This window comes from Gambusia affinis, linkage group LG23 (assembly GCF_019740435.1).
Source record: "Gambusia affinis linkage group LG23, SWU_Gaff_1.0, whole genome shotgun sequence".
In the NCBI taxonomy this organism is placed as follows: domain Eukaryota; kingdom Metazoa; phylum Chordata; class Actinopteri; order Cyprinodontiformes; family Poeciliidae; genus Gambusia; species Gambusia affinis.
In genome coordinates, this window is record NC_057890.1 from 9522966 (window position 1) to 9546117 (window position 23152).

Consider the following 23152-nt stretch of genomic DNA (forward strand, 5'->3'; position numbering starts at 1 on the left):
TTATGCTATCAATCAAATCAATGCATTTTTTGTCTGCTTACTGCCGAATATCAGTGAGACCCTCCGGTTTCTTGACAATTATTGTGGAAATTGAAATGCAACAAATACTGCTAACAGTTGGGAGTTTATTGTCGATTTTTCTCCAAAATTGTCAAAGACTTTCTAACTTGTACTAAACAGCTGCCTCAGCCTTAATTGATGTCAGATTATAATCCATGATCTATACAGCGAGTAATAAAAAAATCGTATTTACCGTCATAAATAAATATCGCAAATGTTTCCCAATTAGCATCTGAAACACTGATTTTTATTGCAGAAAATCACAAAAAGAATCACAAAATCCTGGAGGCACTGAATAAATGTTCAGTAATATTTAATTTTAAGAATTCCTTAGTATTTAAATAGTTTGTGATCAGGTTTTATGAATACATTCTGGAACAACCCGCCCTTTAAAGGCATTTTTTTCCCCGATTTGGCAAAAAACAAAAATGAGTTTGACACCCCTGGTTTAACCATTTTTATCTTTACTGACGATTACCAGTACATGTCATGCAGTCTTTTTTTTATTTAAAGGATGATTAGTACATAACTTATTTTACTCTAATCATAGTGTCTACAACTTTTATTTGTCAATAGACTATCTATATATATATCAAATAGATAGTCACAATGTCTGCATAACCCAGGTCATACATTATAGGGTCGTCATTCAGACTCTCAGCAGGATAATGAATTTAAATTTTCCTAATTTCTAAAAATTTAGGTGTGAGATTGTACAACTGGGATAAAAGATTAGCTTTAAACCATTTTACATGTCTTTTTGAGGTGTGCTAATTCTGGAGGGCATTACATAATTGCAGCTGAGTTCTAGTTATACAACAATAACAGATTTGACCTGAAGGTGTCAACCGCTCGAAAACTAAAGAAAGAGTAACATGTCAGTGTGGACATATAAAAGCTGAAATATAGCCGTTTATCTTCATTGTTTAGGAATGCCTCATTTGCATTTTTTTCCTGCAAGGATACAGATGCTGGGGTAAGAGTGCACTGTGCATGCTATAGGGAGCACCATTTATCACTCTTCATGTCGGCTAGGAGGGAAGTGAGTGTGCAGCAGCGTGAGATAATCCCAGTCGCAGATTTGTGCATGTTTGCACATATTTGTTTGTGTTTCTCCCCTTTTTTGACCTGGACTGGCTGTTTACCCAAACTCTCACATCAGCAACCAATTAGCATGGAAGAGAAAACAATTTTACTCTAAAATGCAAAATGCTCAAGGAGTTATGTAAAAAACAAAAAAGCTCCTTTTTTCCTTAGGATGACGAGCCCTAATGAGGATTTCTGTTTCTGTACCTGCGCATTTCACGGCCGCGTGTTCCCTTTTCAGGTAATTGAACTCAACGGACTATAGAGAAGGGCCGATACGGTGGAGATGATGGTTTTGTTTACTTGGACTTTGTGGTCCATAAATGGGATTTCATAAGAATTTGGCTCCGTGTGAGTCAGGCTGATAATTCAGCTCCCACGTCCGCATGCGCGTGTGTAGGCAGCGACAGAAGAGGCTGCGACAACTCACTCTGTTTTTGTTTTGTTTTGTGTTGCTTTTCTTCTTCTTTTTTCTGTCTCTCTCTCTCTCTCTTTTTCAAAGCTGAGAAGAGGCAGTTTGGGTGGGCTGAGAACAGCGAAGGTTGAAGGTGTTTTTATCAGCCTCGGCTACAGCTACCGAGCTCAATAGCAATCCTAGTTCCCTGCAATAGCTTTAAGAGTTTGTGAATAGAAACAGACTGTAAGTAATATTAACATATCGTTGTCCCTTATTTGCAACATTTAAAGTTTTGCTTTTTTTTAATCGACACAGTATGAAATGGAAAACAAGGTTTTTAAATTAATTTCTGCAGAAAATGTATTTCTGCAGTGACATGACCTGTTTAAGGCAACTCTATTTTTTATTTATTCTAGCCATTCAGAGCAGGACTTGTGTCCATCTGGGTCTTTATCTTTGTGCATAATGCAAGAGCTCTTGAACTTAAGGTCACAACCTGATGACCAGAGATTCTCCTTCAGTTTTTTGTGGTGGACAGGAGAATTTATGGCTCCCTTAATTACAGAGATTTGTCCAGCACTGCGGGCCCAGATCATTCCACTATATCAGAACTGTTATCATAGTTTGTGCTTACAGTTTTGCACCAAACGAAACGGGTGCACACCTTTCTAAAAGCTTCTTTTTGTGGGTTTACTTTCTTCACGGTCTGTGGATTTCACCTTGGAACTCTCCCATGGAGGCCATTTTTATTCCCTTTGCTGTTGTTGTGTAACAAACACTGATCTCAAATGAGAGAAGTGATTCCTGAAGTTCCTTAGATGATGTTCTGAGCCAACATGGATAATATGCAAATTGATTTTTTTTTTTTTCTAGTTAGCCAGTACAGTAGGCTGGAGAATTGGCAGACTGGCACCCTACCCAGGAATTTAAAAGTGCTCCTGGTGTTGCCAATGAAGCAAATTAAGGCTTTTGGTAAAAAAGATTCTAATTTAAATAATGGAGACAACTTTCAGGCAAACCTCCTTTATGATCACTTTTTGTCAAGCTATATGTGGAACATCCAGTAAACATGTAAACAGAACATTTGGCCCGGGCTCAGCATGTAAGTGAAGCCCAGAACTTTTTAAGTAAAACCAAAACTTGTGAACTTTTTTCCCTACGTGCTCTTGTTGCACTAGTCAAGAACACTCCCCATGCACCACCCCTACACAATTTCTAATTAGTGCATTCTAGTAACGCATAAAACTCTCGGCCCGCTACAGTGGAGAGAGGTAAATACTTGGCCTCAATCTGTTCCTCTCTGCTCTGGGTTCAGGCAGTCACTCCGTCACGTTGACTGAGGAAACTGCCTCGGTTCACTCTCCAATCCACTTTCACCTGCAGCTGGGCATCACTCATACTCCGTGACCTCTGCTCTAATGCCACTAATGGACTCAGCCATTTCTGTCACAGACACCTTGTGTGTCTTTGCTAGTGGAAGTTCTGACTAGAACAGATTATGCAACAGAAAAAGTCAAATGTCACCGTGCACAGAGGTTTTGTGACTGGAGGTGAGCTGTTTTTTGTGGCTGTCGAGCCTCATCTGCAAAGATATAATTTGACATAGCGGCCCAAGACATGGGAACAATATTAAATCAGGAATAGTTTTTTATAAAGAATGATCTCACTTCAAGGAAAGTTCATCTCATGACCTTTGGAGCTCAAATCTAAACACAAACAGTATCATAGACTTTCAATAATTAAGCCACCAAACTGTGTGGAAATCTAGAAGTGCCACAATTCAATACTTCACAAAGGCTCCAAATTGCTATTTTAAAATGTGAGATTTATTATATAGCTGGAGCTTTTTGCGTCAAATAAATAAATCCATTCTTATCTTAAATAAATAAATGAATATTTTATGTGAATTACATATTTTTCATGGCCCCCAGAAAGGTGTTTGGTCTGCATCTGAGTTGTTGTGCAGGTTAGCCAATCAGATGCTGGGCTATATTAATTGAGATACAGTAGCATTTTAAATTAGTTAATAATATAGAAATAAAAATAAAAATTGTAAAAATAATAGATTATATATATATATATATATATATATATATATATATATATATATATATATATATATATATATATATAATTTACATTTTATTTTAATTCCCTAATTTAATTACTTAAGTAAAATATACAAAAAAAGGTATTTATTTGATATATAAGCATATTTCTAATTTCCAAAGAGCTATTTACGTATTAAATCAACACCATCCAAAAATGATGAAAATAATTCAGCTTTAAGAGGTTTGAACCTAAATCTTCTTCCTTAGGCTTTTGAAAATAATTTATATTCTGTCATTGTTTGTACGCACTGGCCTCTTAAATATTTTTATGTGGTATACTGGGAGGATGGTAGAATTGAGAAAGCCTCAAGTGGCCTCTGAAAACTGCAGTGTTTGACATTTCATGTTCCTTTCTCTAGATTTGTCCTTCGTTTTATAACGGCGTAAATAAAGTGAAGAAAAGTCGAGCTAAAATTCATTAAAGATGCAGCGTTACGGCATACTTCACAGGCACAGTACGAACACTTAAAAAGTCTTTCTGTGTAACGTTTAGTTGACGGGCCAGTTGGAAAACTTAGAAATCTTATCCCAAACATTTTCTCTCTTTGACTCCTGCTTAATGATTTCTACTGCCTCACAATTTCCTCCAAATTGCATCCTCAACAGAGATTACTCCCGTCATTATCTCGTCTTCTCTCTGAGACGACTCCCCTGCTCTTCACCAGATCCGCGATGACCGAAAAGCGTACTGACAGGGACACCAGAAAGATGAAGTTTTAAGCTTTGCGAATGTGAGCTAGGGTTTTATTATACCTTTGCCAACAGTTAGAGTTGTTCTAAGGGATATTGATTTGAGGCTGCTACCTTCATGCAAGATTTCCTCCTAATGAAAGGGTGCAGATGACTCACTGGCTGCTTGTACGTTTCTGTTTATGTCCACACGTGGGTGTCTGCTTGCCCGCTATACAGTTAACGCAGCAGCTGACACATATATATTCAGTCATGTATCTAATAAAACTTATGCGTCCTTTTTGTATTTCACTTTTCTGCCAATATGTGACCTTTTATTATCTTGACGGTAAGGCGGTGTTTTATTTTGAGTAAATCGAGTGCCTCTGGTAAAGCGATAGAAAGGCTCTAACCAAGGCAATGCAGTGGCTTTGTAAGAATGTTGTCATTATCTCATATTTTAAGGTTTGGCGGTGGCTCTCCAGCTTCTCCATGGAGACATAGACCAACTAAAGCGGGAGTACATGGGCCTCTTCACCCCCGGGGTTTGCGTCACCAAGAAGCTGGGCTTCTCTGACATCATCATGCCAGGTAGGACTTTCCAGAACCTCCTAGCCTTTTTAGCCTTCTTTTCAAGGATGCTTTTGTTTGCTTTGCACAACAATATCCTTGAAGTATATCCTTTCGGTTCACTTAGCCTTTATATTTCAAAAGCTAAATATAAAGTCGTCAACCAAAATACATAAATCATTAAGTTATGGTGTGTATCAGACTGGTAGCCCTACATATACTCAATACCTATGAATTAGCTCTCAGTTTCCAAAAGGTCGGGGACCGCTTAAATACAGTAACTGACTTGAATGACTGAACTCTTGTAATATAGAGTTTTTGTCTTTTTGACAGTGGAAAACTGAAACTGCTAAATGTGAAAACGTCTACATTTAACGCACTGTTGATTATTGTTACGGCGTCTTCACAGGTCTGCCCAACAAATCAATCAAACAGCGGCAGCTGATCCAGAATGCTGCTGCTCGTGTTCTCACTAAAACCAGGAAGATAGAGCACATAACACCAGTTTTAAAGTCCCTCCACTGGCTCCCTGTCGCTCAAAGAATAGACTTTAAAATACTGTTGCTAGTTTATAAATCACTGAATGGTTTGGCACCACAATACATTAAAGATTTGCTGCTGTTGTATCAACCTTCCAGACCTCTTAGGTCTTCTGGTTCTGGTCTGTTCTGCATCCCCAGAACCAGAACCAAACGAGGAGAAGCGGCATTTAGCATCTATGCACCAAAAATCTGGAACAAACTTCCAGAAAACTGTAAAACAGCTGAAACACTGACTTCCTTTAAATCTCAACAAAAACCCACTTGTTTAGGGTTGTATTTGAAACATAATCAATTGCAAATTTATTGACGGAATCTGACTTGATGTTGTTTTGATTGTTGATTCTATGTTGCATTGTGTTTTTGTGTTTGATTTGATGTAAAGCACTTTGAAATGCCTTGCTGCTGAAATGTGCTATACAAATAAAGTTTGATTTGAATATAAATGAGACAATTTCATCAAGTATAAACATTCTAAAATTAAGATGCCACTCCGTACCAATTTATATCATGCCTCAAGATCCTGGTCCAACAGAAAGTCGCACATAAAGAAAGACATAATTTCATAGTACATTTAACACAACGCTCATGTTGTGACACGGATAATTTAACAGCCAATTAATCCGCTAACCATTTCACCATTAACGTGATATGGTCTTTTACTTATCACAGAAATATACATTTGCTGGTTTACGCCTACAGATCTCTACGCTTACATTTGCTTTAAACTGTTTTTTTTCTCTGTTTTGTAATCAGCATTGATGGTATAGTTTCTAATTCAAACCAGCTGCAGTCCGTTCATTCACTAAACCACCGATCATGTTGGGTTTCAGGACTCTTAACCTCGGACATATTGACAATGAAGTTTGTGTGCTGCCTGTTCCAGGTCAAGAGATATTCATAGAGAAAACACGTAATACAAATCATTGTCAGAATCTCGACTTCATTAGAAGAAGTAGGACCAGTCTGTACTGGGCGTACAGTGAAGCCTTAAATGGGGATGGAAAAATAAACGGATCAATGTAGGGTTGCTAGCATGATGGAGAAATATGACATTAAAAACACAAGAACTATCTACAGTCAGTAGTGTATATGGTTATTTAGAAACGCTACAATACAACCTCCTGTACAGCTGCCACGAGACGCCAAAAAACTTGTGATGGAGGGCCAGCAACTTTGTTGTGCTGTTAGCTTAACAGGAAATCTGGTGCTTTGTGGATCTCAGAGCCAGTTTCTCAGATGTATCATTTGTAACATCGAACCTGTTAGCATAAAGAGACAGACAGAACTATGCCTCATACCTGCACCCCAAAAGATTATCTTTCTGCGCAATTGTAGCTGTTAGTCAGTTTGAGCTTTAAAAGAACAAGAGGGGAAGTTTCATTTATGAAGATTTTCTTTCATAAGAGGTCAACAAACCACAGACTGTGTTACCCCAGGGCCTCACTAGTACAAATTTATCCTCACTGTCTCCTTCATTGTCTTTGTCTGGCTGCAGACCCTTAACGCTGAGTGCTCTCACTTGTTTCATATGTTTAAGTCAGCCCTTGGGCAAAGGAAACAGTCTCCTCCTTTTTCTAGTGCTGCTGGTCTAGATTTGTATCTGACTGACTGCATATTCCTCCTCATTCTTTTGCACAAGCCACAGTGCCTTGTTGCTTTGGCAGCCTCCTCCACCATTTCCCTTCTTTCTTCCAGCTTTTCTATTGTTGCGAACATAAAAACATATCTCACCGTGTCTCAAAGCCTTCCTGCTCCAAGTGCATTTCTCTCTATGTGTAAGGATACAGTATGGGTTTATATAGACTACCTCATGTTGCTATGGTTTCTGTTGTTAGGGACAGAAAATCAATGTTGACATCTGTGGTACAGATCTGGCGATTGCACTTGGACATTTAATAAGGTTTTATATGTCAGAAGTTTCATAGACGGCCTCTAAACTTTGCAGATGAGGAAGGAAGCATTTCCTGGCACTTAACCTGCAGGCTGTGCAGATTTGAGGATACAAGAGCAGCAGTGGCTCGGAGAAGAAGCCTAATTTTGTGTCTGGCAAACCATTTCTGTGTTGAGTTAAATCTTTATCCTCTTGAAAGAACAACGTTTTAATGTTTTTGTCAGATGAGACAAGATTTTAATTTTGAAAGAGTGACATTTACTTTGACAAGTTTTCTTGCCCTTTTGAGGCAAAACAGTAACACAGATTCTCCACCGTACTTTATTGGCAAAACAGGCTTTTTCCAATTTTTGTTTTCTTTTCAATAGTTTTTGAAGAACTTCTTAAATAATCAACAAAGTCATTGACCTAAATTTTGCATTGCCCTGGTGTGGAATGTTGCACCTTCTGTGTATGTGTTTCTATAAAAAATGTTGTAGTTAGAAGCTGTAGTTACAAACCCTTCTAAAAAGATTGGAATGATAACAAGCCATTACAAGATTAAATAAACAGCAACATTTTCAATAAAGCAAAAAAAAAAACAACAAAAAAACAACAAAAAACATTAAAAATAAATATTTCTATCTTGGAATCTTGAGCCAAACAAAAAGTCTCTCTTCTGGAAGTAATTTTATTTAACATTTTCTAAAGCAAACGCTTCTTCTTTTTCTTTAAATCCACCTGAAGCTAATATTTAATAGATCTAAATGTCATCACCATGGCCAGCATGCAGTACATCATTAAATACAGCTAGCATAAATGTTCTCCACTCCTGCTGCTTGTGAGAGTCTGCATGCAGATATCACACAAAGATCTGAGTGCTCACTGACAATGCTAGTATAGACTATGTGCCTGTTTAACGTGTCGAGGCCTCTCGTGCCCTCCTGTTCCTGCAGGCGAGATGAGGAACGACCTTTACATGACGCTCGAGAAGGGGGAGTTTGAGAAGGGCGGCAAGAGCGTCGCCAGGAACGTGGAGATCACGGTTTACGTGCTGGATGCAGATGGACAAATCCTAAAGGTGAAAAAACACCTTTACTTTTGTTTTGTGTTGTTTTCAGCACATGGTTTCTCAGCCGTCGGATTAAAAACGACTCATCCAGATGGGAGCCGAGTGTGTGTGTGTGTGTGTCAGACATGCTGCCCCGCTTCTGCAGTGTGACATTCTGCTCCTGCGGTTTCCTCCACTGCCGCGGCCTTGGAGAGAAAACGGAGTCAAATATAAACCCTGCCACTGCAACCACATTACACTCAACCCTTGAAAGCACATAAATGTGCACATAAAGCTTGTCCACGTAACTCCATTTCTTTACAACGCCGCCCCGTTCGCCCCCTAAACTCTCTTTGTCGTTTGTCTTTCAGGGTTATGTGGCTGCTGGCTCCGGTGAGCTGGGCGCGGATGAGTACCACTCTCTGGTGCTGTACCACAACAACAGCCCCCGCTGGGCGGAGCAGATCAAGCTGCCCATCCCCGTCGACATGTTTCGAGGGTCTCACGTCCGTTTCGAGTTTCGCCATTGCTCCAGTAAGCGAGCTGTGACACTGTCAAACAAGCACGTCTCCCCGAGTTTTCAGTTGCAATGAATGTCAGCTCCTTTGCCGGTTTTGCTCCTTTCCTGTCTGGAGGTATTGCAGGGGAAACAGTTTTCTTCTTGCATGCAGCATTACAAAGGCCACACAAATTTCTTCATGCTGTTCTCCTACAGTCTGGATAAGTCTGGAATTTGATTTCAGCTCCCCCCCCCAGGATTCCAGTATTTGTGCTTCCACATTTCACTCATTAGCTCATTGTGAGGAAATATTTCCTTCCTCATTTACTTTCATATCTACTTACTATGATGCTAGGGTGCCCAACTTCTGGCTTTCAAATGAGATAAAAATGTACAGTCCATTTATTCCGTCTCACTTTGGATAACATAGAAATGTCTCTTTTTCTCATAGCAAGCCAATATTATTGTTTTGAAGCCAGGCAGCCATGTGGCCGCATAAAGTATGTATAATAGCTTTATTAATTCTGGCAGGGCCTGAAGGCTGCCTATAAGGATCCTAATTTAAATCTGTGGTGACGCCAAAGTTTGAAGGCCAAATAATAGTAACCACCTTGGGGCAAAATTGGACGAATGACTGCGATTAGCAGACATCTTCTGATGTCTGACCTATGCGGGTACATCTAAGTAAACTGCAACATTTTTATTAACTAACTCAATTAAAAAATGGACATTTTTGAGGAAGAGTGCTGAATTAATAGCTTTCTAGTAGGTTATTCAATCTTTCTGAGTAACAGGTTTTTGAGCAGTTTTTTAGTAATACGAGTTTCACTTACTGAATGAATCTTTGAAAAACTTTGATGTTCTACTTTTTCTAAATTCACTGTAAACCCCCCCCCCAAAGTCTCTAGATTTAAATTATAACCAGCTCAATCAGTTCTATGTTCCTTTATGGATCAGGAGGAAGTCTGTAAAACATTATAAAATTCCAGGGCTGCCGAATGAGTTTGTGTGAACAGCTAAAAATGATTTGTTACCCTAAAAGCATTTTGTAGCAAACAAGGCTGGCTCACAATATCTACAGCTGCTTCCTGGCTTCACGCCTGCTTAATGGTGATGCATGCAGCACCATCCACACATATGGGCAGGCTTGGCAAAGATGCGCAATATAGACATAAATAAAATGGGCATTTTAATGCTATAACATGAAGCATAAAGAAAGATCAACACATAATTTTAGTACATTTGACCAACTGACAAAAAGTCCCTTACAACCATTTATGTCGTCTTCTCTCTCTTTATCCTTTTTAACAAACAAAACAAGCCCACTGCATTTCAGCAGCTCCACCATATTTTACTCCAGGCAGTGAGGTACTTTTCTAAATCTTCATCCTCTGTTTTTTCACCAGACCTGAGTGTAGTGCTTATCTGACCAAAGCACACGATTAACATTCAAGTGGCCTTTAGCAAATTCCTGGTGTTTACATTTGTAAAGATAATTCTGAATCATGTTCATGTTTGGTTCACGTCCAAAACAACGGGTTTCTGTGTAGTTGGTTCTTAATTGTTGATTTGTTATTATTATTATTATTTTTTCATGTCAGTTCCTTCATCATGCTTCCTAAAACTGGCGAGCAATTTGGGAAACTTTTTAGCCCTTTCAAATATGTACAAGTGTTAGCATGTAGCTACTTGTTTTAAAGTTACACTTTTGTATTAAATAAATGACATGCTGCCTAGTCTTTGCCATTTTGAAGAGTAACATTTGGAGAATGCCATGCCATATTCATTAGGGTGCTAATAAGTATGTCACTAGGTATTTTGTTACAATACTTTTAAGCGTAGGATTTTCTTTCCACTGAATAAATGTACAGTTTGTGGTGAATAAAACAAAGCGACATTCTTTAAGGGGGTCATGTTGTGAGTGAGGACAGGTCAGCTGAAACCAAATTAGCAACAGTTGGGACTCCAATCATTGCAACAGTGCTATTCTACACTACTTCCTGTTTGTATGCAAGCTGATATTAGGGCTGCAGCACAGCTAGGTGACACAGAAAGTTAGAACATTAGCATTTTGAAAAGTTGAAAAACTGCTTTTATGAGCCATGTGGCACATAAATACCGTATATATTATTGTTGCATTTCCTCATGTCGCATTTTCACCATGAAGCTACCGTAGTGGCGTGCTGAAATGACTGGCGTTTGTGGCGCATCACTAACTTATCTGACCTCACCAAGTTTTCGCAAAGCTGGTCTGTCAGATTGTTTCAGAAACAATGGGAAGTTTGTGCTGATTCTTCCCCCCCCCCCCTCTCCCACCCCAGCCCCCCTTCTGTTTCTTGACTTTGCAGGCCTCTGTTGTCTATTTTGGGCTCGTAATCATGCCTCTGTGTTGTTGTTGTTTGACAGCTAAAGACAAAGGAGAGAAGAAACTGTTTGGCTACTCCTTTGTTCCTCTGATGCAGGAAGATGGCAGGACTCTGCCAGATGGCACCCATGAGCTCATTATCCATAAGGTAAGAACTGCTTCCCCTCTGTACCAAAGCGTTGCCTGAGCAGCGTAGAAGCAAACAATCTGTGTTCTTGGCTAAGTGTTTTATTTAGGAGTGATTTTTTTTATCCTCTAGTCGTATTTTGCTGATTAGTAAAAATGCAGCTTAAGGTCTCCTAAATAAAATCTCAAGCTGTTTGGCATCATCGTTGCTAAGAGTACTTCAAAGGGGGTTACTCGCCCTGTTTAATATTATATGAATCATCGCCTCTGGATGGCACGATGCACTTCTCTATTTTATCATTCTGTTTGTGTCACTGGTGGAGACGCGGCTCATGTTGCCTCCAACAGGCCGATGAGTAATGCCCTCTTTAAGGTCAAATTTAACCTCGAGTCAGAGCCAGTGTTCATCTGCTTGCTCACACATGTGGAAAAGATCCTTCTGCCCGTTTATTTTGCACATCAACTCTTCATTTCGTGCGTTTTGGAGTTGACATGTCAAAGGGTAAATGCAAATTATATAAGTATCTTCTCTTAAAAAGCCATCGCCGCGCTGCGTCGAGTTGTGACTCCAAATATTTGCAGACTTCTTGGGTTTCCTCAGCCGCAGGCAAAGGGTGTGTACGGCAACCTCCAGTCCTGAAGAAAACAGAGAAACTGTGTCTTTCTGTGTTTCTGCCAGGATGGAATTTCAGCAGACTTACAAGAAGCAAAGTCAGAGTTTATTGTACTGTCTTGATCTTTAGTGTTAAGATTCAGTGTTATACACTCATGACTCGGTGCCCTGCCGATTTCTGAGGCCAACTTCCTTAATTCTGCTTGTTCACACCGTTAAGGGGGTGAGGGCCCATTGTAATGCCAGATGGACGGTTGCAGAGAAGCCCAATAAAACTGGCATGGCCTAGTTTCTCCTTAGACCTGAAATAGACTCTGAAGAATCAGTCCAACACTGAGTGGAAGCTTTGGAGCTCAAACAGCCTCAGCTGTACAGCTCATCAAGGCTGAAAAAAGTGGAATATTCATCCCTAGATTATCAGATATGATTTTCAATTCATCTTAACTTCTCTTGCAGGGGACTGAACATGAATTGCTTTTCTAAAGTGAAAGTAAAGTCCGGAAACATTGTTTGGACGGTTGCGTAGCTTAACGTTTAGCCACACAGCTACATGTAACTCATCGGTTTTACTATTCTGCGTCTCCAGTGTGAGGAGAACACCAGCCTGGCGGACTGTTCGCGCTACCTGAAGCTGCCGTACTCCAAAGCCAACCTTCCGACCAACAGTCTGACGCTGAAAGGAAACAAGGAGTCGTTCTGGATCACCAGCTTCCTCTGTTCCACCAAGCTCACGCAAAACGGTAAATGAGTCCGGGTTGTTGACGTAGTATTTTATTTTTTTTTTTACATTTTTGGCCCCGATTTCCCAGGCTTCCACCTGAAAAGTAGCACATATATTGCCGCCAGGAAGTTGGTTGCTTCAGTTGTTGTTCCTGCTTTACGTGCAAGATGGCGCTAGGACTGCAGCGCATCAAGCTGATACAGGCCGTGAGAAAAACAGCAATTTAAGCTTCCATGAGCCATCGCTCTAAAAGTTAGAGTTGTAACTTTTATACAAAATGTTTGCTAATATTGTTTTTTGTGCAACATTGGTGCCAATTTTACTCACTTGTAAATGTTTTCAGATAAGCTGCCTGAAAGCATCATCACTTTAAAAACACAAATTTTGATCAAACTCTTTTATCTGAAAATAAAACTTTGGACCTTTGAGCGACAGTCCACGTCTTGTGATTGGTGGCGGTTGAATCACCTGCTGCTGCCTCGGTTCCTTCCTGGTGAAACTCTCTCCTATTCTTGAATGGATTTTAGTTGAAAGCTTGTTGCTGGGAAACTCCTAACTTTCTTTAAACATGTTTGGATTCAGCACTTTGTGAACAACCAGCTTCTTGCACTCCATGTTGAGGCTCTGTTTGTTCAGTCAGCACTGAACATTGGGCCGTCTGCTTACCCAGACTGAGCCAAACCGACTAATCAGGCTCAGGAAACCTTTGCAGGTGTTTTGAGTTAATTGGCTGATTGGGGCGTGACACCACGAGTTTTCATTATTTAACATTTTCACAATATTCTAATTTCCAGAGAGACCGAATTTGTGGGGGGTTTTATCACTTGTAAGACATAACCATCAAAATGACCAAAAAAGAAAGGCTTTATATATTTTATCCTACTTGTAATTTATTTAATGAGTTTCACTTTCTGAAATAAGTGGTTTGGAAGAAAGGAAACGGCACCATCAAGATCATTCAAATGCAACAAATGCATGTGTAAATATTAAGGAAGGAAACTGGGTGCTTGCGTCTGTAATTAGGTGAGAGAATAATGGCTAACATCTGGCTTTTGTGCTCGGTGTGAACGGATACAGTCGACATTAAACCCACCACAGTGTTTACAATAGATGGATGCCTTTCCCTTAAGCTACATAAACCTGCACAATAATGTGCATCCTGCCTGCTGCAGGGAAAGCGGCCTACATGCAACTTTTATGTACAATGAACCCACAAATCTAAACGTTTCCCCCTGTCGAGCACAGTGGAATTCCCTTTTTTACGTTACGAAACAAAGTCGTGACGATGTTTGAGTGGCTGCAGAAATAAATTGCTGTTTCCAGCTGACTGGTTGTAGAAATATTGCTGACGGGCTAAACAAGAAATACACAAACAATATCGGGGACGTTTTTAGACAAGAAGTGGCAGCGTTTGTAGTGATTTTCCACACAGTGGCAAAAAGATACGCCTTAGAAAACCGAAGAGACAATTGAAAGGCTTTCTTTTTAACGCTTATGTATTATTCATTCAAGCGTCTGGGGACCCTCACTCGGGGGAAAATGACTCTTTATCTCCTTCATCCCGCCGCACCAGAGCGTGTTGCCGTTTGTTTGGATTCGCTGGTGTTTAGGGGCTGTAATTGAACGAGGCTATGAGAGCAGAGTTGAGTTTTGCCTCCGCTTGGTGCTTTTCTTCACTCATAAACAAGATGTTTGCTGTGATTTTATTTCTTGTGACTCTGGATTTTTTTTCTTTTCTTACAGGCGACATGCTGGACCTGTTGAAGTGGCGAGCCCACCCCGAAAGAATTCTCGACAGCCTCTCGAAACTGAAAGAGATAGACGGCTCGGAGATCGTCAAAGTATGTCCGTCTTCTCTGCTTCTCGTTTGATATCAATCTGTCGAGTTCGGCCTGGACGCTGGATGTGTGAACGACTTTTGCGCCTCTTCTTCTGTCAGTTTCTCCAGGACACCCTGGACACTCTCTTTGGCATTCTGGACGAGAGCTCCCAGAGATACAGCCTCAAGGTGTTTGATTCACTCGTGAGTACATTCTTTTTTTTTTTTTTGGTCTTTCTCAATCTACAATAACGACAAGTACAGAAACCTGCGGGGAGAAAAGAAAAAATATAGTGATGTAACGCTTCACGGTTCGCTAAACCAATCCCAGCGTGCTCGTGCTTTTACCGAACAGAGGCGGGAGATCGATCTCTGGGTCTCTGCTTCTCTCTCTCTGCACCTTGTCTAATGATGAAAAAGTCATTCTCAAGTTGTTGTTTTTTTCTGTGCTTTTGAGATCATCTCTGAGAATATTGACAGGTTTGGCCAGTAAATGCCTCATATGACAGATTACTTTTGTTTTTTCAGACACAATGCTTCAGGATAAAGTTCTGTTTTTCATTCTTGCCCTTTACAACTGCAACACTTATTTGCATACTTATATTTTCTTGAGCTTTGATGCGACAGACCAAGTTAAGGTTGTGCATAATTGTGAAGTGGAGATTAAATAATTTTCAAAAATGCATTACAAATAAAAATCGGACCTTTGTGTCCATTTCTATTTAAGTTAAATCACCGCACTACCCCTAAACAGAATGGCTAGTTTTTAGCTTGTGTATCAGTGACTTGCAGCTGTAACAGTAAAAAATGTGGTTCAACAAACTTTTTGGATTTTTATTTTTTTGTTGCTGAAAAAAATGTTAAAAAAAACTTTTTTTATCTTCTGTTAAGATAAATTTATATAAAAGTGGACTATTTAATTCTTAAACTGTTGTCGGCAATGAGTTGCATTCAGTTAAAGGGGGCTCAATATCTTATTTGTCAAGAAATTATAAAACTCTTTTTTTTTTTTCTTTACAACTATGCGCTCTCACATAAAATCGTCTGAGAAATTTGAACATTTGGGATCGTTAAATACCTCTTGCAAGGCACTTCAGACTGAGATCCTCCTTTTTAATGTTCATTTTCTCCTAAACTCCAGGTTCATATCATCAACCTCCTTCAGGACAGTAAATTCCAGCACTTCAAGCCAGTCATGGACACCTACATTGAGAGTCACTTTGCCGGAGCGTTGTCCTACAGGTCAGTAAAGCCTCCCTCTGTGATTCGTTCACGTGTAAGCGAGTGTGTGAGCACTGCAGCCTTTCCCACTTATTGTATTCGAATACATCACAGCAGCCGGCCTACGCCTCTGGTAAGAAGCGGCTCTATACAACGTGGTGCTTTGAGTCGGGGCTGAGGAAGGAACGCAATGCTCATGGTGCCACCTGGCTGGTGGAAAGAGAATTATCAAATTGTGGCTCTGACGTCTCATCCGAGCACAAATAAACTCACAATCTGCTCTTTTACTTTACGCGTTCCATGTCTTTTTACATTTTTTTTATTCACATGTGCATATCCTGCACCCGCCTATAAACTCCCACAGTTTTTGTTTCATTTGCACCTGCTGCTTCTGCAGACAAAAAAAACTTTCTCATTGGATTTTTCTATTTCTTAAAATTTACCACCACAAATTTTCATGTACTTTATTCAGAACACATGAATGTGGTTTGATCTAAACCATTTCATTGTATCGCTGGCTGGATGTTAAGGGTCGTTGTCCCGCTTTAAAGTAAAACTTTGCGCCCTCTGCAGCCTCTATCAGGTTTTTATTTCCCAGGATTTCTCAGCATTAAACCATTCTTCCATAAAGCCCAGATATTTAAAGTTTTTGAGAAATAATTGGACCTCTGCAGTTCCACCAGTTACCGTGAACCTATTTGCCACTTCTCTGATTAATATTCCCCTTGACTGGAGCGTCAATTCAGGCGGATGGCCAAGTTTCTTAAGTTCGACACTTATGGCTATCAAAGTAAACAAAACATGTCAGTTTTCTTTAACTTATCTGCTCCATTGTGTTGTCCTATCACATAAAAGAGCAGTAAAATACAGAAGCCCACTTAGGTTGTGGCAGCTATACCCTCATTAAAAACAAACCACTACCTGGAGTAGATATTTTTTTACCGTACCAAGCCGCAATATTTATTTTATGGCATTCCTCATTTATTTTTCCATCATTACTCTTGGCTGCAGCATCAGCTTCATCCACCTTCACGAAACAGGTGCAACGGGGTTACACGTTAAACCACCGCATTGCCTCATCGACTGTGGGTTTTTTTTGGGGGGTGGGGGTTGCCAGCTGGGCTGAGATGCAGAGAGAGGTAAATGGGGATCAAACTGTTGTGTGTGTGTGTGTGTGCGTGTGTATGCGTGCGTGTGTGTGTGTGTGTGCTTCTCCATCTTCTCCAGGGACCTGATCAAAGTGCTGAAGTGGTACGTGGATCGCATTGTCGAGGCAGAGCACCAGGATCACATACAGCAGGTCCTGAAGGTGAGGCATACATGAAGGTAACCTGGACCCTTTTCCATGTTTTTTTATTTTTTTTAAGAATGTTTGTAAGACAAAAACGGATTTCCCTCTCAAGCTTTCGCTTTCACACCCGCCGCATCCCCTTCTATCCCTCTGTCAGTCATGCTGCAAGAAGGTTTAATCAGCAGAAACCCAGAGTCTCTGGTGCTGGGGATCCTCATCATTTTATTTTAATGATGCGTGCAGAAATGTACTGCAGACCTGTCTCTGTCGATGAATAGTAAATGGGGCATATACACCGCAGACAAGTCTGCAGCACCACACCGCATGAGTAATCAGCTGGTGCTGTACTTTGTGATGGCGCTAATAGTCATTGTGAAATGAGGGTTATTTCAGTAGATGATGACTTTCTGCTTTTAGCAGGTTCCTAAAAGTCTAAATCTAACATCAAGTGTACCAAAACACAAAGTTAAACAAAAGTGCACTTTTGTGTGTGCGCGTGACTATTAGTACATCTCTGCTAAAGAGTTCCTTTTTGAATTTACTTTGAAAGCTTTACATGCAAAACCTGTTCAGTCTCTTCTATTTAACCAACAAACAGGAACTGATTCGCGTGTCTCTGTCCTCCAGGCCAGCGACTACATCTTCAAGTACATCATCCAGTCTCGCCGGCTCTTCTCTTTGGCCACCGGAGGCCAGAACGAGGAGGAGTTCAGAGCCTGCATCCTGGAGCTCTTCATGTCCATCCGCTTCTTCCTCTCCCAGGAGAGCAAAGGCATCAGCCCAGTCACCCAGACCCAGGTGTGTTTGTGTGCTAAAACATGCAGCAAGTTTAAAAAAAAAAAAAACAACTCATCAGAGATGTACCTCTCTCCGCCTGCTGCACCAAATCGCGTTTTCTTCGTAGAGGATGCTAATGCTGTTATGACGGGTTGAGAATTTGTCTGTAATTTAATTACACGCTGCCAGAGGGGCCCGGAGTCGAGAGTTAGGAATTTCTGTGACAATTTTCTTTTTCCGGTGGGAGGTCCGCGCTGCGAGGCGGCTGCTTGCTCGCATTTCAACCAAGACCAAAACAAGCAAGCTATAGATGCCGAAGATAATCCTAATTGCACAGTGGGAGCAAATGCTGAGCGCTGTTGTCGGGGAAATTATTTCTGGGTGTTTGTGTTGCGTTCCCTGTTTTGATCTTTTGTCTGCTCTTTAATTCTGTTTAAACAATTAGAACAGTTTACTGCACTTCATATCCTGTCAGAGGTGTGTGGACAGAAAAAAAAAAAAAAAAATTCTTCAGCTTCTTCCTGCTTTACAGCTGCAGGAATCACCGTTACGGTAATTTGGAAAAGCATCCAGACACCTTCCATAAAAAAAAAAAAAATCTAAAAATCTGCAAGATGTGACATCTGTGTGTTTATCTGATACTTGCTAAATAAAATCCATTGAAGCAAGACTTTACAAGTCAGTTAAATTTCAAAATCAATCCATCAAAACGCTGAACACCTCCGTTCAGCTGAGGCACCAAACACCTGCGAGAGGCGGCTCTGGTGAGAGCACTTAGTAAAAACTAACACTGAACAGCGACTTGAACACAGCAACTCTTTAAAACACATTGAAGTTTGCCATTGTAATGTAACAAAATGTGAAAAGTCAGATGTTTTTTCAAGGCACTTTGTGAGTGCAGCATTAGATCTCTCTGTAGATGCAATTTGTTTCCTCTGATCCGCTTTAATCTTTATTTTCAACACAACAATAGCTTTGGGAGGATGCGGGTCAGGCTGATGTTAATCCCACCTAATCTGTTACATGTGCTGCACACTCAGGCCAACAAATAATAGCACAAAGGCAACCTGGCCTGAGTTTTTGCAACAACAAAAAAAAAGAAAAAAAGATTTTTCTTGAATATTTTAGATTAAAAGTCAAATTTTCAGTAAGAATTAGTAATTAAGTATTTTCCAAAAACTAGTGGACTGCAATTCCTGTTGATCTTAGTTCCAACATGCTGGAGTTGCAACCAAATCCACTCCTGGTGGTCGTTTTTGTCCCGCAAGTGCATATTTAATTTGATTTCGATTACAAAAAAGCTTTGGTATCACACTGTAGTGAATGTGAAGGTTGGGTGTGTTTTCTTGCTGAAAACATGGTGTAATGAATCCCCTGAATGTGCCCCCATTTGCTTTCCCTGCAAATTAGTTTTGCAGTGCGCAGCTCTGATTTAGGCAAAGATTCATTGAATGCACGGCGAAAATATTACTTCTTATTTGAAAAATCCGTGTGCGCGCTTCGGCCAAAGCCCCTTTTCAATCTATTGTTGGCACATAAGTCTTTTGGCCGAGTGATTATGGTCGTAATGGATGTCGCTCGTTTATAACCGAGCGTTCCTCGTCTCCCTCTGCCCAGGCGGTGTTCCTGCGGACGTTCCCGGCGATCTACGGCGAGCTGCTGAAGTTCTTCACCGTGCGGGACGTGGCCGGGTTCGTCAGGGAGACGCTGGCGAGCCTGCCCACCGTGGTCCAGGCCGACAGCCCCCTGGAGGCGGTCAAGCTGCAGTGCATCTCCAAGACGGTGGAAAGCCAGCTTTACATTAACCCAGGTGAAGCTCCTCAGTTTTGTTCAGTTGTGGGAAGAAGGGTGTATAAATGCAACCTACAAGAGGTTTGTTTGGAGTAGTTAAGGGTAAGATTGCAAACCAACGAGTGATATTATTGTAACTATCAAGTGCTGTGGGAATGTTTTCCTTAACATTACTCATGTATTGTCCAATCTGGATGGACTAGATTAACCAGAATGATAGAAATCCACTGTTCTGGATATTTATGACACTTAAATGGAATATGTAGTAGGATGAAAAACATTTTTAAGAGTGTGTACAGGTGCTTAAAACCCTTAAAAATGCTTGAATTTCAATTTTAAGGTTTGTGCAGTGCTTGATTTTTGAATAAACTCCTTGAATTAGCTTGATATTCAAGCTGCACAGTTTTATAATGAAGTGCAATCTAATGTTTGACTAAAAGTCTTATTTTGGAAAGTGAAAGCCAAGTATTTTCACACACAAAAAAAACAAAGACTTTTCACTCTGAAGTTTAATCAGACTAATGAGTTGTTTGTTTGTTTTAGGTTATTTCTATTTGCTAAATGCCAGCAAATGTAGGGAGAACATTTTTTATTTTATTTTTGAATATTTACTATTCCTATCACTCAATGGCTTATTTATTTGTGTAAGAAAAACCTGGCCTATATTTTATGCATTAAATAACTATATTAAAATTGGGGGACTTTGTGTAAGAGAGAGATTTCAAAACATAAAATGATGTTACATATTGTTGTAGTTTACCTAATAGAATGCTATCACAAGACATTAATCGGTAACAAATGATAACATGCAATATCAAATGTAACTTTTTTTTAAGCTTCACTGAAAAAAAAGAGTCTTATGTCAAATACTTAAAAGTTTTGCTTAGAAAAAGGTAATAAGATGCAAATTTAACTCCAAATTTGCCTCACTTAGCTTTCATTTCATAACCTTTTCAACAGAAAATGTAAAGATAACTAAACAAGAATAAATGAGTGTAACTATTTGCACTTTTTGATGCGTGGCATCCGTTCTGTTTTCCAGAGTCCCGATGCATCCTGCTGCCCGTCGTGCTGCGCGTGCTGCACACCTGCCTGCAGGAGCAGAGAGATCTGGTCATGTGTGCGCGCATCTTCACCAGCATGCTGTCCCTCATTAAGAAGCAGGACAACGGCACCGTGGTGAGTACATATAGTTAACGTGCGACCTAAATGACACGTTGGGCTGTCTTGAGCTGCGGCTGGTTGCGTCGGTCAAAGTTAGCGCCGTCTCCGGAAGTAATTGAAGCCAAGTGTAGGCGGTTGTGCAGCTGTCAGATTGATTCGTGAAGCTGCCTCCCTGGCAAAACGTTCCACAAACCAGACTGCTTTATTTGTTTGCGCGCTGTCAATTAGCGGAGGCAACATGGACATTGGCAGGTGTGCAGCTCACTAATGAGGCTGGTCAATTTAGCAGTGGGGCTGTTGAAGTGACTTTGAGCTTTTCCATCTGTCCGATTAGCGTGTGTGTAGGGGTGTGTATGTGTGTGTTAAGGGTCTGGATTGCACAGATTTTTGCCAGAAGGGCAGTTAATGGCAAAAGCTCCTAGAAGGACACGCTGCTCAGATTGGCACCATATCTAAAGGGAGGCGACAGAGTTGGTAGCTAATGCGCCTGTGAGGCTCCTTCTCATTATCAGTCCAAAACCTGTAAGTTTTGTCAGGTGGAGAGAGAAGACAAGAAGGGAGGTAAACTGCTTTGTTTTGTGTAGTTATATTCAATTTTTATAACTTTTGTGAGCCTTTCTTTTGTATTTAAAATTGAGATAAAGTACATTTACATATAAGCCTCCAGAACTGTGTATAAAGATGCATCTAAATAATTTATTAGCTTAATATCATGTACAAAAAAGTCAATGTTAAAATTTTTAAACTGGGTACATTAATGCACTTGTTAAAAGGGTATCTAATGCATAGAACTATTTTTTTTTAATTAAATAATCAGTCCTAACAGCTAAAATAGAATGGAACTGGACTACTTATCCTGTTTCTTGATGACATTTTGTATCATAAACAAAAGACTTCCTTAGTTCTGAACATTGGCTGGATTTATTTGTTTTATTTAAAATTGAGATAAAAAAAATACATCAAGTCTGGACTTCATGTCATAGAACAATTGAACCTTTTTATGGTTTAGATTGGTTTTTCATGCTTAGATTTGATGGTTTTTCCACTCTTCCTGGACCGTCCTCTCCCGTCCAAAATGTGCACATTTTTATCTTTGAAAGTGTTCCTGGTCCTGAAGGTGAACTGCCCAGCGCTGCCCCAAGGAACACGCTCTGGAAAAAGTGATTTGAATGAACTAATATGACCCTAACAGCTGCATCTGTTTACTAAGAAGACCAAATGTACATGTTCCAGTAACTTTTGTCGTTATAGTTTGTAAAAGTTCAGAATAGGAAACAGAACCTCTGCTGAACTTGATCAGATCTACTGTCTCAGCATATTTTTTTTAAACAACTGCCACTGTGACAATCTAGACTAGACAAGGAGCTAAGTTTATCTTGGCACTAAGTACAGTACGAAGGATGGGTAGGTTAAAAAAATGCTCTCCAAAGCTTCTTAAAGCAAAAAAATGCCACAATGGAGTCACTAAGTCTCATTTTTTTCCCCTTTTCTTCACTCAATTAATGGTAAACAAAAAGTTCTTTCTATTTTGCTAGCTGAATGTGGATGCTGGTAAGTGTCTCCTGTTAAAAATGTTTGATCTCTCTGCTGTTTAGGAGCCTGCTGTGTCAGAGGAAGTGGAGCTAATAGTGGAAAGCCTGCTGGAAGTGCTGCTGAGGACCATCCTGGAAATCAGCAACCGGCCCCAACCTGCTGGGCCTGCCATGAGACTGCAGTTTCAGGATGTCACTGTATGTGTGTGTGTTGGGTGTGTGTGCTCATGCTAAATAGCTTTGGCTACGTGCAAAATATCCAAGTGTAATTAAGGGATGTTAAATTGAGTTGCGACTATCACTCCACCAACATTATTAATATTACAGGCGGTAATTAATAGTAATGATTTCTACTAAGTGATAATGGAAACTTAAATATAGAGGGAGGACTTTCCCATTGAGACAGTGATCATGTTGGATTAGCTCTTGCAGGCTGTTCCCTGGACGTCTAACATGTCCTGAAAATGTCAAATACAGGAAGACAAGGCAACAAAAACAAGAAACAGGACAGTTAGACTCTGCAATTTATCCACCACCAGTGTTCCCTAAACTAAAATGTATTTATTTTCTGCATTTATTCTGTCAGGGTGAGTTTGTGGCTTGTTTATTGACACTTTTGAGACACATGAGTGACAAACACTACCAGAAGCTGCTGCAGGCATTCAGTAGCAAAGACGACCTGAGGGTAAGGCCATATGTGTGTGTGTGTGTGTGTGTGTGTGTGTGTGTGTTTTTTTTTTGTGTGTACATATATATGTACACACAAAATATATATATATATGTACACGTGGTTTTCTGAAAGTAAACCAAATATTGTCACCTTCCTAAAACAATGGCCCAAGTCAAGTCATTTTTTGTTTTTGCTCAAAATCACCTT

The 23152-nt window shown here is 40.1% G+C and overlaps 1 protein-coding gene across 3 annotated transcripts in view; it reads left to right on the forward strand.

Annotated features, from left to right (window-relative positions):
* The window catches only part of dock4b (dedicator of cytokinesis 4b), a 183004-nt gene that overhangs the window by 121425 nt on the left and 38427 nt on the right, over positions 1-23152 (forward strand). For all 3 annotated transcript variants that reach the window (XM_044108066.1, XM_044108068.1, XM_044108067.1), the window contains 14 exons: positions 4789-4914; positions 8262-8386; positions 8728-8890; positions 11262-11368; positions 12546-12699; positions 14424-14521; positions 14620-14703; positions 15641-15741; positions 16948-17029; positions 17639-17809; positions 19406-19598; positions 20622-20758; positions 22339-22473; positions 22862-22960. In XM_044108066.1, the coding sequence (XP_043964001.1) occupies positions 4789-4914; positions 8262-8386; positions 8728-8890; positions 11262-11368; positions 12546-12699; positions 14424-14521; positions 14620-14703; positions 15641-15741; positions 16948-17029; positions 17639-17809; positions 19406-19598; positions 20622-20758; positions 22339-22473; positions 22862-22960 (1775 nt within the window). The remainder of the gene's footprint in view (positions 1-4788; positions 4915-8261; positions 8387-8727; positions 8891-11261; positions 11369-12545; positions 12700-14423; positions 14522-14619; positions 14704-15640; positions 15742-16947; positions 17030-17638; positions 17810-19405; positions 19599-20621; positions 20759-22338; positions 22474-22861; positions 22961-23152) is intronic.